The 13889-nt window shown below is 39.2% G+C and overlaps 1 protein-coding gene across 2 annotated transcripts in view; it reads right to left on the reverse strand.

Moving 5' to 3' along the window:
* Positions 1–13095, reverse strand: part of HAO1 (hydroxyacid oxidase 1) — a 64350-nt gene extending 51255 nt beyond the window's left edge. For both annotated transcript variants that reach the window (NM_001434986.1, NM_001079781.3), the window contains exons 1-2: positions 12900–13095; positions 5256–5407 (exon numbers count right to left, since the gene is read on the reverse strand). In NM_001434986.1, coding sequence (NP_001421915.1) covers positions 5256–5407; positions 12900–13036 — 289 coding nt within the window. In that variant the 5' untranslated portion in view covers positions 13037–13095. The remainder of the gene's footprint in view (positions 1–5255; positions 5408–12899) is intronic.
* Between the last annotated feature and the right edge of the window lie 794 nt (positions 13096–13889).

Consider the following 13889-nt stretch of genomic DNA (forward strand, 5'->3'; position numbering starts at 1 on the left):
ATTTTGAGCATTACTTTACTAGCATGTGAGATGAGTGCACTTGTGCGGTAGTTTGAGCATTCTTTGGCATTGCTTTTCTTTGGGATTGGAATGAAAACTGACCTTTTCCAGTTCTGTGGCCACTGCTGAGTTTTCCAAATGTGCTGGCATATTGAGTGCAGCACTTTCACAGCATCATCTTTCAGGATCTGAAATAGCTCAACTGGAATTCTATCACCTCCACTAGCTTTGTCCATAGTGATGCTTTCTAAGGCCCACTTGACTTTACATTCCAAGATGTCTGGCTCTAGGTCAGTGATCACACCATCGTGATTATCTTGGTCGTGAAGATCTTTTTTGTACAGTTCCTCTGTGTATTCTTGCCACCCCTTCTTAATATCTTCTGCTTCTGTTAGGTCCATACCATTTCTGTCCTTTATCGAGCCCATCTTTGCATGAAATATTCCCTTGGTATCTCTAATTCTCTTGAACAGATCTCTAGTCTTTCCCATTCTGTTGTTTTCCTCTATTGCTTTGCATTGATCGCTGAGGAAGGCTTTCTTATCTTTTTTTGCTATTCTTTGGACCTCTGCATTCAGATGCATATATCTGTCCTTTTCTCCTTTGCTTTTCGCTTCTCTTCTTTTCACAGCTATTTGTAAGGCCTCCCCAGACAGCTATTTTGCTTTTTTGCATTTTTTTGAATGGGAATGGTCTTGATCCCTGTCTCCTGTACAATGTCATGAACCTCAGTCCATAGTTCATCAGGCACTCTATCAGATCTAGTCCCTTAAATCTATTTCTCACTTCCACTGTATAATCATAAGGGATTTGATTAAGGTTATACCTGAATGGTCTCGTGGTTTTCCCTTCTTTCTTCAATTTCAGTCTGAATTTGGCAATAAGGAGTTCATGATCTGAGCCACAGTCAGCTCCCAGTCTTGTTTTTGCTGACTGTATAGAGCTTCTCCATCTTTGGCTGCAAAGAATATAATCAATCTGATTTCAGTATTGACCATCTGGTGATGTCCATGTGTAGAGTCTTCTCATGTGTTGTTGGAAGAGGGTGTTTGCTACGACCAGTGCATTCTCTTGGCAAAATTCTATTAGCCTTTGCCCTGCTTCATTCCGTATTCCAAAGCCAAATTTGCCTGTTACTCCAGGTGTTTCTTGACTTCCTACTTTTGCATTCCAGTCCCCTATAATGAAAAAGACATCTTTTTTGGGTGTTAGTTCTAAAAGGTCTTGTAGATCTTCATAGAACCGTTCAACTTCAGCTTCTTCAGCGTTACTGGTTGGGGCACAGCATTACTTCTCATATATAAAATGGGCCTAATAATAGTACCTACCTCTTTGGGTTGTTTGGAGGATGTGATGCTTTAATACTTGTAATGTGTTTATAAAAGTGCCTGGAGCATGGTATTAAGTGCTTAATAAATAAATCTAAAGGGGTAAGACTCCAGTAGGCCTTTAATAATGCCTCAGAGTTAGCGCTGGCAGGAAATAGTGTTAGATAAAACAGTCATGCCTAGGCTGTCAAAGTAGTTTCTAAGTAAGCTTTCTTCTCATTTTTCTTCCCACCTTACTCCCAGCAAAAAGGAGTAGTGACCTTGGAATCATCAGAAGTGAGTTGGAGAATAAGTCCTATTAATCACTAACTATGAAAACTTGCTCTGTATGGAACCAGCTCTTCACCTGCTGGGGACAGTGACACCTGTCAAATAGCAAATATAGTGATTTATGTAAAAATAATTCGCAGCTTCAGGGTGTTTTATCAATTCAATAAGCTTTGCTTATTGCCTTCTTCACTTCCTTCCATTCTCATCCATTCCTCCATGGTTCCTTCTCCAGTTTTCTCTCTTATTTTAAATTTAACTTTTATTGCACTCTTCTAAATCAAAGAAAATTCTATACATATAGACCAAAAATAAGAAGGTTATAGAGTCACATCTGATCCTATAGTCAGAATATCCATAACCCACAAATAAAATTTTGTAAAATGTGGTCTACATTCTTGGTCCTCAAAAGTAAATATATTCTAGGACCTTAATACAGTTTATAATGGCTTTTTAAAAATTCTTATATTGTAACATATTTCTATGCCAGTCAACTCTTCATTTCATATAATTTTTAAATGTTTACCCCATTTTTTATGCATCCTATTTTTTTGCAACCAATCTCTAATTCTGGGACATTTGAGTTATTTTCCTAACTTTTTCTTATTAAAAATAACAGGGACGGGACTTCCTTTGTGGTCCAGTGGCCAAGATTCCACACTTCCAATGCAGGGGGCCTGGTTTTCATCCTTGGCAAGGGAATTAGACCCCACATTGAAACTTCATTGCAAATCTGCATTGCATCAAAAGATCCCTCATGCCTCAGCTAAGACCTGACACAGCCAAATAGGCAAATACTTAAAAAATAATAATAACAGGCATAAAAATTCCTGAAGAAATGTCATTCCTCAAAATCATAATTATTTCCTTGGAATTCCTAGAGGAAATTTATAGCATCACATGGAATTGGTATTTTTAAAGCTTTGACAAACAGTTCCAAACTATTTTCTAGAAAGATTATTCCACTTTATACTCCTCCTAAGTTTAGTTCAGTCTCTCAGTTGTGTCTGACTCTTGGCGACCCCATGAATCGCAGCATGCCCAGCCTCCCTGTCCATCACCAACTCCCGGAGTTTACCCAAACTCATGTCCATCGAGTCGGTGATGCAATCCAGCCATCTCATCCTCTGTCATCCCCTTCTTCCCCTGCCCCCAATCCCTCCCAGCATCAGTGCCTTTTCCAATGAGTCAACTCTTCACATGAGGTAGCCCAAGTATTGGAGTTTCAGCTTCAGCATCAGTCCTTCCAGTGAACACCCAGTACTGATCTCCTTTAGGATGGACTGGTTGGATCTCCTTACAGTCCAAGGGACTCTCAAGAGTCTTTGCCAACACCACAGTTCAAAAGCATCAATTCTTCGGTGCTCAGCTTTCTTCACAGTCCAACTCTCACATCCATACATGACCACTGGAAAAACCATAGCCTTGACTAGATGTATCTTTGTTGGCAAAGTAATGTCTCTGCTTTTTAATATACTGTCTAGGTTGGTCATAACTTTCCTTCCAAGGAGTAAGCTTTCCTTCCAAGGAGTAAGTGTCTTTTAATTTCAAGGTTGCAATCACTATCTGCAGTGATTTTGGAGCCACCAAAAATAAAGTCTGACACTGTTTCCACTGTTTCCCCATCTATTTCCCATGAAGTGATGGGACCAGATGCCATGATTCATTTTCTGAATGTTGAGCTTTAAGTCAACTTTTTCACTTTCCTCTTTCACTTTCATCAGGAGGCTTTTTAGTTCCTCTTCACTTTCTGCCATAAGGGTGGTGTCATCTGCATATCTGAGGTGATTGATATTTCTCCTGGCAATCTTGATTCCAGCTTGTGCTTCTTCCAGTCCAGCGTTTCTCATGATGTACTCTGCATATAAGTTAAATAAGCAGGGTGACAATATACGGCCTTGACGTGCTCCTTTTCCTATTTGGAACCAGTCTGTTGTTCCATGTCCAGTTCTAACTGTTGCTTCCTGACCTGCATATAGGTTTCTCTTAAAAATGCACATTTTCAACATGCATATAACCTCATCCCACGATTTAATCTTAAAATAATATAATTTGATAGTCAGAAAACACAATATTATAATTTATATTTATTTGATAATCATGGATATGATAAAATATTTTATATATTTAATATGTTTATTGGCCATTTTTATGTCTACATTTGTGAATGTCCTATTTGAATTTTTTCATTTACATCTTTTCCTCCATTTAGGGGTTATATGTTATTTTATTATTCAAACATAAAGCTCTTTACACAAAAAGGACATTAACCTTTTGCAGTCTCATATTTTTTCAATTCATTTTGGTTTACCATTTGTTTTAATCTTTTATAGAAATTTGAGAGTGTGGAAATTTCCATTTTTGTGTGTGTGCTGACTTGTTTGCTTTTGTTTTACTGTTTGTGATCTATAACATGTTTGAGAAGTTCTCTCTTATCCAAATTTTAAGTAGACCAATACCATTTCTCCTTTTTCCCCTTCTCTCTCTCCATATTTCAGGATTACTGTAGATAAATGGTTGGGGCTCCAAGGGTCACTTGTCTCTGTGGTCCCAAAATTAAAGACCTAAATCTTCCCAGCACAATCTCACTTAGTCAGGCTGATATTCAAAGCAGTAGTTTGTGGAAGACATTTCAAGGAGGAAAGTGAATTCACAAGCTCCTTGATTCTTAGAATTAAAATTCTTTAAAAATAGTATTTAGTTCCTGCTCTTTGGTCCTGAATTTCCTGCCTTCCTTGGTTTAGTCACTAAGTCTTGTCCGACGCTTGCGACCCCATGGACTGTAGCCTGCCAGGCTCCTCTGCCCATGGGATTCTCCAGGAAATAATATTGAAGTGGGTTGCCATTTCCTTCTCCTACCTGCCGTCCTTAGCATAAAAAAAAAAAAAAAATCAGATAAAATGTGTTACCAACTTTTATACATGCTTCTGAAGCAGAATGTGGGGAGATTTATCACTGCACATACCTTTTCAAATATCCATAGTTGCTAGCAGACTGGGAAGTTGACAAATTACCCTTAATTAGGAATTTCTGCATTTCATATTTGAATTTCTCATTATTCCCTCCTAAGGCAGTTGAAAACACTCTATTTTGGGGAATATAACCCATCCATAAGCAAACTATAGCAGAAAACATAACCAACCAAGTCACAGTATTTGCTGTTTGACAGTGAGAATCATGTGGGTTTAGGGGAAGCAAAAAGAGCTTTGAAAATGAGGTGGATGTGAAGTTGAGTCCATCTCTGTATGCCTAGTTGTGTCCCCATGGGTGAGTCCCTTTCTCAGACCTCAATTTTTTGAGATGTTGATATTAATACTCACAGTATGAATAAAAGTCAGTGAGCCACTACTCCATGCCAGGTACTGGTACTTTGTATGTGAAAATTCAGTTAATCCTTACAGTAATCCAGGGAGGTAGGTGTTATTTTTATCCCCATTTTACAGCTAATAAAGCTGAAGCACACAGAGTATCTTGCTAAAGTAATACATCTAGAAGGTAGAAGAGCAGGACGTGCAAGAACAGGCATTTCTATGCCAGTCAGTGAGCTTAACTATTGTGAGTATAAAAACATCCAGGGAAGTGTTTGCTTGATGCATACAGAGAAGACAGTCACTAAGTATTAGTTTGTTTCTGTCCTTTGAGTGAGAAACTTCTTCCTACCTCGCACCGTTGCAAGCTCCCCATCCACGTGAGCCATGCACTGCATGGCAGTGGCCCCAACGCAGATCGGCATGCTGACTTTTTGCCCTAAAACAGAAGTCGACAGGTCTATTTCAGCAATGTTCCGGAGCATCCTTGGATATAGCTTCCACCTAGAATTTGGGGGAGGGTGGAGAAAAGGTTTGAGAATTTCAAGTGTTTGAGTTAGAAAAAGAAGATATTCTTGTGTATTTCCCAGCAAGCAAATTACTTCACAAAGCTCAAGGAAATTAGGAAATTTTAATGCTTGTTAAGATAGAAAGTTATCAATAAGATTAATAATAAACCTCTCAAGTTATTGTTCTTAGTCAAGAACAATTAAACCGTAGACATCACCCATTTGAGTCTACAGCCTTTTGCTCTTTGAGAAACACATTTGCATATCCAATCAAGATCTAGAAGAGTTCCACCATCCTGAAAAATTGCCCCATTTCCTTTCAATCCCCTAACATCCTCTGATCATTTTGTTGTTGTTGTTCCTATAGTTTTACTTTGCAAGAATATCATAAAAATGGAATCATATATAGTTCGTCCTGAAATTATATATAATTGATCCTTGAACAGGGCAGGGGTAGTGGGGTGGGTCAGTCCTTTGCACAGTGGAAAATCTGTGTATAACTTTACAGTTGGATCCTCCAGATCTCTGGTTTCACATCCACAGATTCAAGCAACTGCAGATCATGTACTACCTTTTCGGTGTAAAAAAAAAAAAAAGAAAAGAAAAAAACCCATGTATATGCGTACTTGCTAAGTTCAAATCCATATTCAAAGGTCAACTCTAGTATATGGCATTTTGAATCAGGCTTGGGATGTGGCTCAGCTGGTTAAGAATCCGTCTGCAATATGGGAGACCTGGGTTCAGTTCCTAGGTTGGGAAGATCCCCTGGAGAAGGGAACAGATACCCATTCCAGTATTCTGGCCTGGAGAATTCCATGAACCGTATAGTCTGTGGGGTGGCAAAGAGTCAGACATGACTGAGTGACTTTCACTTTCACTTTTTTTTAGCTCAGCCTAATGCTTTTGAGATTCATCCATATTGCTGCAAGCATCAATAATTGTCGTTTTCAGTTGATGGTGAGTATTCCATCGTAAAAATGTAGCACAGTTTATCCATTCTCAAGATAAGAATATTTGGAATCTTTCAACTTGGGGTGATAATAAATAATGCCACCATAAGCATTCACCGGAAGGTTTCTGTGTGAACATAGCTTTCATTTCACTTCTTCCAAGCCATTTTGAAGACAGTATAGAATGGCATGGGCATTAGATTAGAGTTTAAGAAGATATCCTATGTCTACGTCATCTGTTCTTTTTTCTTACAGACAGTAGCTTCAGGCAATTACTTGTAAAATTATGATGTGGTTTCTTCAAAATCCTTGATCTGAATTCTGTATCCATTGAAGTATGACGATAAGGTAAGATGGGTTTTTTTTTAGTAAATTGAGCATTTTCCCCAAAAATGTTATTTGGCAGAGACTGGAATTTTTGACCCAAAGAATTTTTGACCCCTGACCATTATCTAAAATTATTTTTTCTGCAGTTCTTTTGTGTGGCAATGTTAGTTACTAACAAACCAAGAAACAAACTAGTAAAATTTACAGGAAAACTAGTTCTCTTTTCTCTCTGCAAAATTTATATCTCCTATTTGTTCAGGATTATTTTCTCCTCATTAGTAATTGATTAAAACTGAAGAACATACAGCCCCAGTTTCTCATGAGCATTAAGGCAATAAACCTGTGAGTACACATGCATATATACCTAACTAGCACTCACCTTCAGGACTTAGATTTAATTCTGCTTCCAGATAGATCAAGATTTTTCATTAATACAGTGAAGTGTGATTTAGTAACAGAGTCACCAAAATAAATGGAACCTCCCAAGACTTAATTGAAGCCTACTTCCTCCAGCGGAAGAAGAAATTCTGCCTTAATGTTGCTTTGAGGAATAGCTAAGGGTCTGTAATATAATCCTTCCTCACATAATAAAGTAAAAACATCCAACCCCTGCAAAACATAATAAAGAAGTTTAACGGTGATTTCTCTGCAATTCCTTTGAACAACATAATTGTCTTGATTTTCTGTCACACCACGTGCTCTGCTGCTGGAAGTCTTTTCTTCTCAACTGACCCTCACAGCATGATTCTTTGATCTCCATTCTGAATGGGGAGATGCAGAAACCTTGAAGAGAAATTTTACTACCAGTCATCTCTAAGTGTATTATTAGAATGAGAGAAAAAGATTTAATAGCAGCCGTTGGCATGCTGGCCTTGGAAGGCATTAATATTTACTTAGAGCTGAGAAAACAATGGAAGCTTTTATGAAGAGCACACACAGAGCTGCAGGGCATTAGCCATGTGTGTGTTTGTGTGTCAGAAGGAACATTTTCAGATATCCAGTTCCCCTTGAATCACGCAAGGCTCAACCCTTTCTTCTACAGGCAGCAATTTCATGCTTGTCCACGAGGTGGCGAAGTCACTTTAATAACTATGCTCTCGCTTCCCACACATATAATTTCCTGCCCTGATGATGACGTTACAGAGGCATCAACCAACAGCACAAAATGCAATTCCTAGACCAAATTAGATGAGATCAGTGGTGTGGAAAATGTATGCTTTCTAAAAAGTCCTTCACATTTTGAAGTGTTCCAAAGAGCAATTACAACTTAACCTTGTCAGGTAATCCCAATAGTTCTGCAAGCCCCACCCAATCTCATCCCGAATTTAAGTTATTTTTTCACAATCTTACATAAAACTAGCTTACTACAACCTTGGACCCTGGTTTTATGGGACTTCCACTTTGGAAAAAAATATGAAGATTGACAAAACAATTGAACCAGCTGAATAATAAACATTTTTCAAAGGTTTCTTAAATGAAGTGGTGCAAAAGTGGAAATCATTTTAACATCCAACAAGGGCCTCAATTTTATGTTATCATAAATCAGGTCCCCAAGAGGAAGTACACTGATGAAGGAAGAAACCCTCTCATCATCCAGTTTTGAAGTTCTGTGCTGTTATTGAATCCCACCAACTCAACACAGTGAATTAATGATTTATAAGTACTGTAAGATGATCATGTCTTCCCAAATGGCTCAGTGGAAAAGAATTTGCCTGCCAATGTAGGAGACTCGGATTCAATCCCTGGGTCAGAAAGATTCCCTGGATGAGGAAATAGCAACCCACTCCAATATTCTTCCTTGGAAAATTTCATGGACAGAGGCGCCTAGTGGGCTAAAGTCCATGGTGTCACAAAAGAGTCCAACACGACTTAGCAACTAAGCAATAAAAATGATGATCATATTAATTTCTCCACATGAATTACTTATTCTAAGCATTAAAAATGCATACCATATATATACATACATAAATTGTGTATATGTATATATAAAATACGCTACAAGTTTTAAAATCTTATTTGTTACTATTTATATCTCAATATTGAGAGAACTTTAAAACATTTAACTGGAATATTGATACTTCTGAGACACTTGGTAAAGGAAGAAGGAATTTAAGTCGGAAGAAAACACAGCCAGGTAAATACTATATTTAAACAGTCAAGCCATTTTCGGAGTGCCTCTGTGCGTAGATAAGTTTCAGAAGGCCCATGAATCTCCTGAAATATGCATGTGTGTGTGTGTGTGTGTGTGTGTGTGTGCGCGCGCGCACATGCGCGCACGTGCTTGTGTGTGTAGTTTGTAATACATGTCTGGATAAAAAACCACAGCTTTGAGGTCCAAAGTGGGGAGAGTGAGAGATTTCCAGGGGAGAGGGAGGGAGATGAAGAGAAGAAAAGAAAAGGGAGAAGAATGATGAGGAGGGAGAAGGATGAGAAGATGACGGAACTGATGTGAGATCTCTTGCCATGTGACTTTTCAAAAAATGAGACAATTAACCGCTTTTCATAATGCAAGAGAAAAATCAGCTTGCTTACCTGTGGTGCCAAGTAGCTGAATGATTCTGTGACATTTACACCTATGAGAACACTAACAATGCCCCTGGTGAATATATATTGCTTCTCAAATGTTTAAGAGAGGGAATGATGTCACTTTTACCACCTCTTATTTGAGAAAATCCATGCAATTTTCAGTGTCACTAAGTGCATTAGGGACGATGAGCTTCCTTTACTAATATCCCATGACTTATAAACACCCAAATTGGAGAATCATATTCCACCAGATAATTTCAAAAAAAGCCACAAAATGTGTGCAGACCATGTATGAGAAAGATAATGTGTTTCTCACATTATAACCCTGGTTAATGTATAAGAGAATCTAAGAACTATCCTTTTGAAAATTAACTCCAAACTTTCAGCCCACACGAAATCTAACAAGCTGACATTTTTCATTGTTCCTGTCATAATTGCAATAGGAAACTCCATTCTTTGGGTAGTTCTATTTGACTTTATTTGTCTTTTGTGTGTGTGTGTGTGTGTGTGTGTGTGTGTGTGTGTGTGTGGGAAGCAGACACAATGTTATTACAGCCTCAAGTCTTACCCAAAAATATCTCCAAGCAACTGCTTTGTCACCTAACTGGTCTGTGTCCCCAGAACCCCAAAAGGTGGTTGTCAGAGCTGGGTGCAGAGATAAAAGGTGTCATTGTGCATTCACCCCATTTGCTATACCCCTGGGGTAGGGAGGTTATAAATTTCACAACTGTCTTTAAAATACTCTGTCGTGTGTCACAGTGGGTTATCTGAGGTTTGCTTGATTTGTCACCTTCATTTGAATTAGAATGAGAGCTTTCAGACTGATTGCCTTCATCCCATCAAGCCAAAGCCATCACCTCGAAGAACATCTATTTTACCTCCACGTGGTCAGCTTTATGTTTTTCTGGAACTCTCTTGCTTTTTCTATGATCCAGCAGATGTTGGCAATTTGATCTCTGGTTCCTCTGCCTTTTCTAAAACCAGCTTGAACATCAGGAAGTTCACGGTTCACATATCGCTGAAGCCTGGCTTGGAGAATTTTGAGCATTACTTTACTAGCGTGTGAGATGAGTGCAATTGTGCGGTAGTTTGAGCATTCTTCGGCATTGCTTTTCTTTGGCGTTGGAATGAAAACTGACCTTTTCCAGTCCTGTGGGCACTGCTGAGTTTTCCACATTTGCTGGCATATTGAGTGCAGCACTTTCACAGCATCGTCTTTCAGGATTTGGAGTAGCTCAACTGGAATTCCATCACCTCCACTAGCTTTGTTCGTAGTGATGCTTTCTAAGGCCCACTTGACTTCACATTACAGGATGTCTGGCTCTAGGTCAGTGATCACACCATCGTGATTATCTGGGTTGTGAATATCTTTTTTGTACAGTTCTTCTGTGTATTCTTGCCACCTCTTCTTAATATCTTCTGCTTCTGTTAGGTCCATACCATTTCTGTCCTTTATTGAGCCCATCTTTGCATGAAATGTTCCCCTGGTATCTCTGATTTTCTTGAAGAGATCCCTAGTCTTTCCCATTCTGTTGTTTTCCTCTATTTCTTTGCATTGATCGCTCAAGAAGGCTTTCTTATCTCTTCTTGCTATTCTTTGGAACTCTGCATTCAGATGTTTATATCTTTCCTTTTCTCCTTTGCTTTTCACTTCTCTTCTTCAGACACGACTGAGCGACTGATCTTATCTGATCTGATCAGCTTTATGATACAGAGTAAGAACTGAAAGTTCATCCAGCAAGTTACATGACAAAAAAAGGATTGGAGATGCTAGACAGGCAATGTGTGTTGTAATAAAAGCTCCTCACATGGTTGATAATAATCCTCTATCCTCCAGAAGAAAAAAAAGAGTCTGATAGTACATTTTTCCCTCCTTTAAAGCTGAACAAAAGAGAATGCTCAAGGTTCATAGAAAAGGTGGCATTTAAAACTCCTTCTCATTGTCTGTGTCCTGTCCCTAAGTTACTCACTCAATACTTAGGCTGAGTAGGCTGGGAATACCCACTGCTGGGGATAGCTGTGTAATTCACAGAAGCTGTGAGGTGCTTTTCCAGGCCACACAGAAGTCACCACAGTCTTCTGTGTCTCACAAGGTTTCTAGAATTTCAAGGGTTGAAGAGGTGTCTGGTTTGCTACACCCCTTCGCTCCATCTTGAAGATGTCCATTGGGCCAATTGTTTTGGGTTCATTTTTCACCAGTTCAGGCACCAGTATTTTGGAGGCCAAAGGTCAATGTGCATCCCTTGAAATGTAAGCTCCACTGGACAAGAACTTTCTTCACCTGGCTCACTCTATCCTCAACATGTATTGAATCGAACCCACTGAGATACCTAATGTGTGAGGCAATTAACCAATCAGCATGTGGTGAGGGGTGTTAAAGGGCGAGGAAGGCTGTGCAAAAATGGACTAGGTGGTCCCTTGAGCACTGTGCCTTGAGGAATGCTGATGGACACCAACTCCATTATCCTCCCAAGGCCCTGAGATTTCCTTGGTTAAAATTACCTATTTGGGTTTAAGTGTTGCTTTCAGGAAACTACTAATAGGCAAACCACATCACTTGTGAACAGAGTTGAGATGAGCCCAAGTAGGGGCAACTTCTGAGAGCAGAAAACATTGAAGGACCTGAAATACCCCATAGCAGTTGGATAAAATCATCAGAAGTTTAAGCAGCTCCACTCTTTGCCAGCTTTTCCCCTGCCATGGCTCCCTAGCATTTATTAAATCTCATTTGTGTCCCAGGAAAGATCTGAGACAAAGTCAAGGCTTGAAGGAGTTTGGGGAAGCCTCCCCTGCCTTTCACCCCACGCTCAGGCTCATACACTGATTTGTAGGTGATTTGGTGCTGTTTGCTGGGAAACACCATGGTTAGAATGATTTCATTTCTCCTAATACACACATAGGAAAATGAGCCTGAGTGATTTTGCTCTAGACTAAAGCAGAAATCAGGAAGAAAGGCAGATTCTTTCACCTGGGTACTTTTTTCCCTTTTTGTTTATCACCATCCATGAGTGCCCACATTTGCTGGCTTCACTACAGGTGCATGAGCCTCATAGACTGTAGTATATTGAGGGCTCCCCTCCCCTACTCCAGCAAATAAACCATTTCCTAACTGCATAAGCTGTGACATCCACCATCTTGGGCTTTGAAATATGAAAGTCAGTGGAAAACTAATTTGGGAAGAGAGATGAAGCCCTTTGGAGGAGAAAAGAAACCACAAAGTGAAAGATTAATGCCATATAGACAAACTTGAATCTAAAGTAAAAATTTAGAAAACAGTAATCAAAATGAATGATAATGGAAAAGCAGCATGATGGCAACATTTGAGGCAACCATCTGATCTGGTTTGCCCAGATAAGACAGTTATCTCCTGTTTAATACTAACAGTTTTCTATACCATAAATTAGACTGTTGGAGAAAAAGAGAATGGAATCATCAGAATTTATCACCATTTTTATACACAGTTAGGTGAATTATCCACATAATTCCAAGTGAGGAAATTTAGGGTTAGCTTTTTCCAAGCAAATTTAAAGCCCAATATTTCTCACAGCCCCATGAATTTTCCCTCTCTACTAAACATAATATCTAAACAAGTAAGTCCATACCATCATTATTAAAACTGAAATATTGTGCTTTGATAGAATATCTTTGTATAATTTTAAAACATGATTTTAAAAATATTCTTACCTGGAAAATGCTGCAATATTATCAGCCAAGGTTTCCTGATCATTTGCCCCAGATTTATAATAGTCATATATAGACTTCTGAAGTACAGATTTAGCATGTTGTTCATAATCACTGATGCAAACAAGCCGAGAGGACATTTTCCTGGGCTATTGCAAACCCTGGGATGTTTTTCCCCCTGTGTTTCTTTCTACACTCTGACAATTCTGTTATTAGTCATTTATTAACAGACTTTTTCCAAAGTTCAAATTTAGTTCTCTGTTGCTTACATTAATTAAGTGAGCAAACACATGCTTAGACTTTGAAATTTTATTTGCAGCTGCCTGCCAAAGAGCAGGTAGTACATCTAAGCCTCAAGAAATTGGGTTGAGGGGACAGCAAGAGGGGGTTAGGTGTCTGTTACACTAAAAAGGCAGGAGAATGAGGAAAAATTAAAAACCTAGAGCAGTAATTGCCTAAAGCCGCTCTTGGCTCAATTCTGCCAAAGGCTGTTTCTTCCCTACTGCGTGTGTCTTTGCTATTTAACTGGTACCCAGAATTTGCTGCACACTCATTTTCTTTCCATATTTGGATCATGCACATACACAAAAAAGAGCTTATGAAATAAATGGGGCATATGTTACCAGAATGGGGACTCCTTCCAGGGCCCGAGGGTGGGCTGTTGTGTAACACTAAGAAATGAATTATCTAAAGAGACACGTGTACTCACAAAGCAAAAGACTTTATTGGTAAGGGGTGCCTGGGCAGAGAGCCACAGGGTAAGGGAACAGGAGAACTGCTCTGCTGCGTGGTTTACAGTCTCAGGTTTAATGGTAATGGAGTTAGCTTTCCAGATAGTCTCTGGCTTTTGCTTGTACCCATATTTGGTCTGACTCAGGATCCTTCTGGACTTTCCCAGGTGGCTCAGTGGTAAAGTATCTGCCTGCAATGCATGAGACTTGAGGGAGACATCGGTTTGATCCCTGGATTGGGTAGATGCCCTGGAGAAGGAAA

The sequence above is a fragment of the Bos taurus genome, chromosome 13, assembly GCF_002263795.3.
Source record: "Bos taurus isolate L1 Dominette 01449 registration number 42190680 breed Hereford chromosome 13, ARS-UCD2.0, whole genome shotgun sequence".
Lineage (NCBI taxonomy): Eukaryota > Metazoa > Chordata > Mammalia > Artiodactyla > Bovidae > Bos > Bos taurus.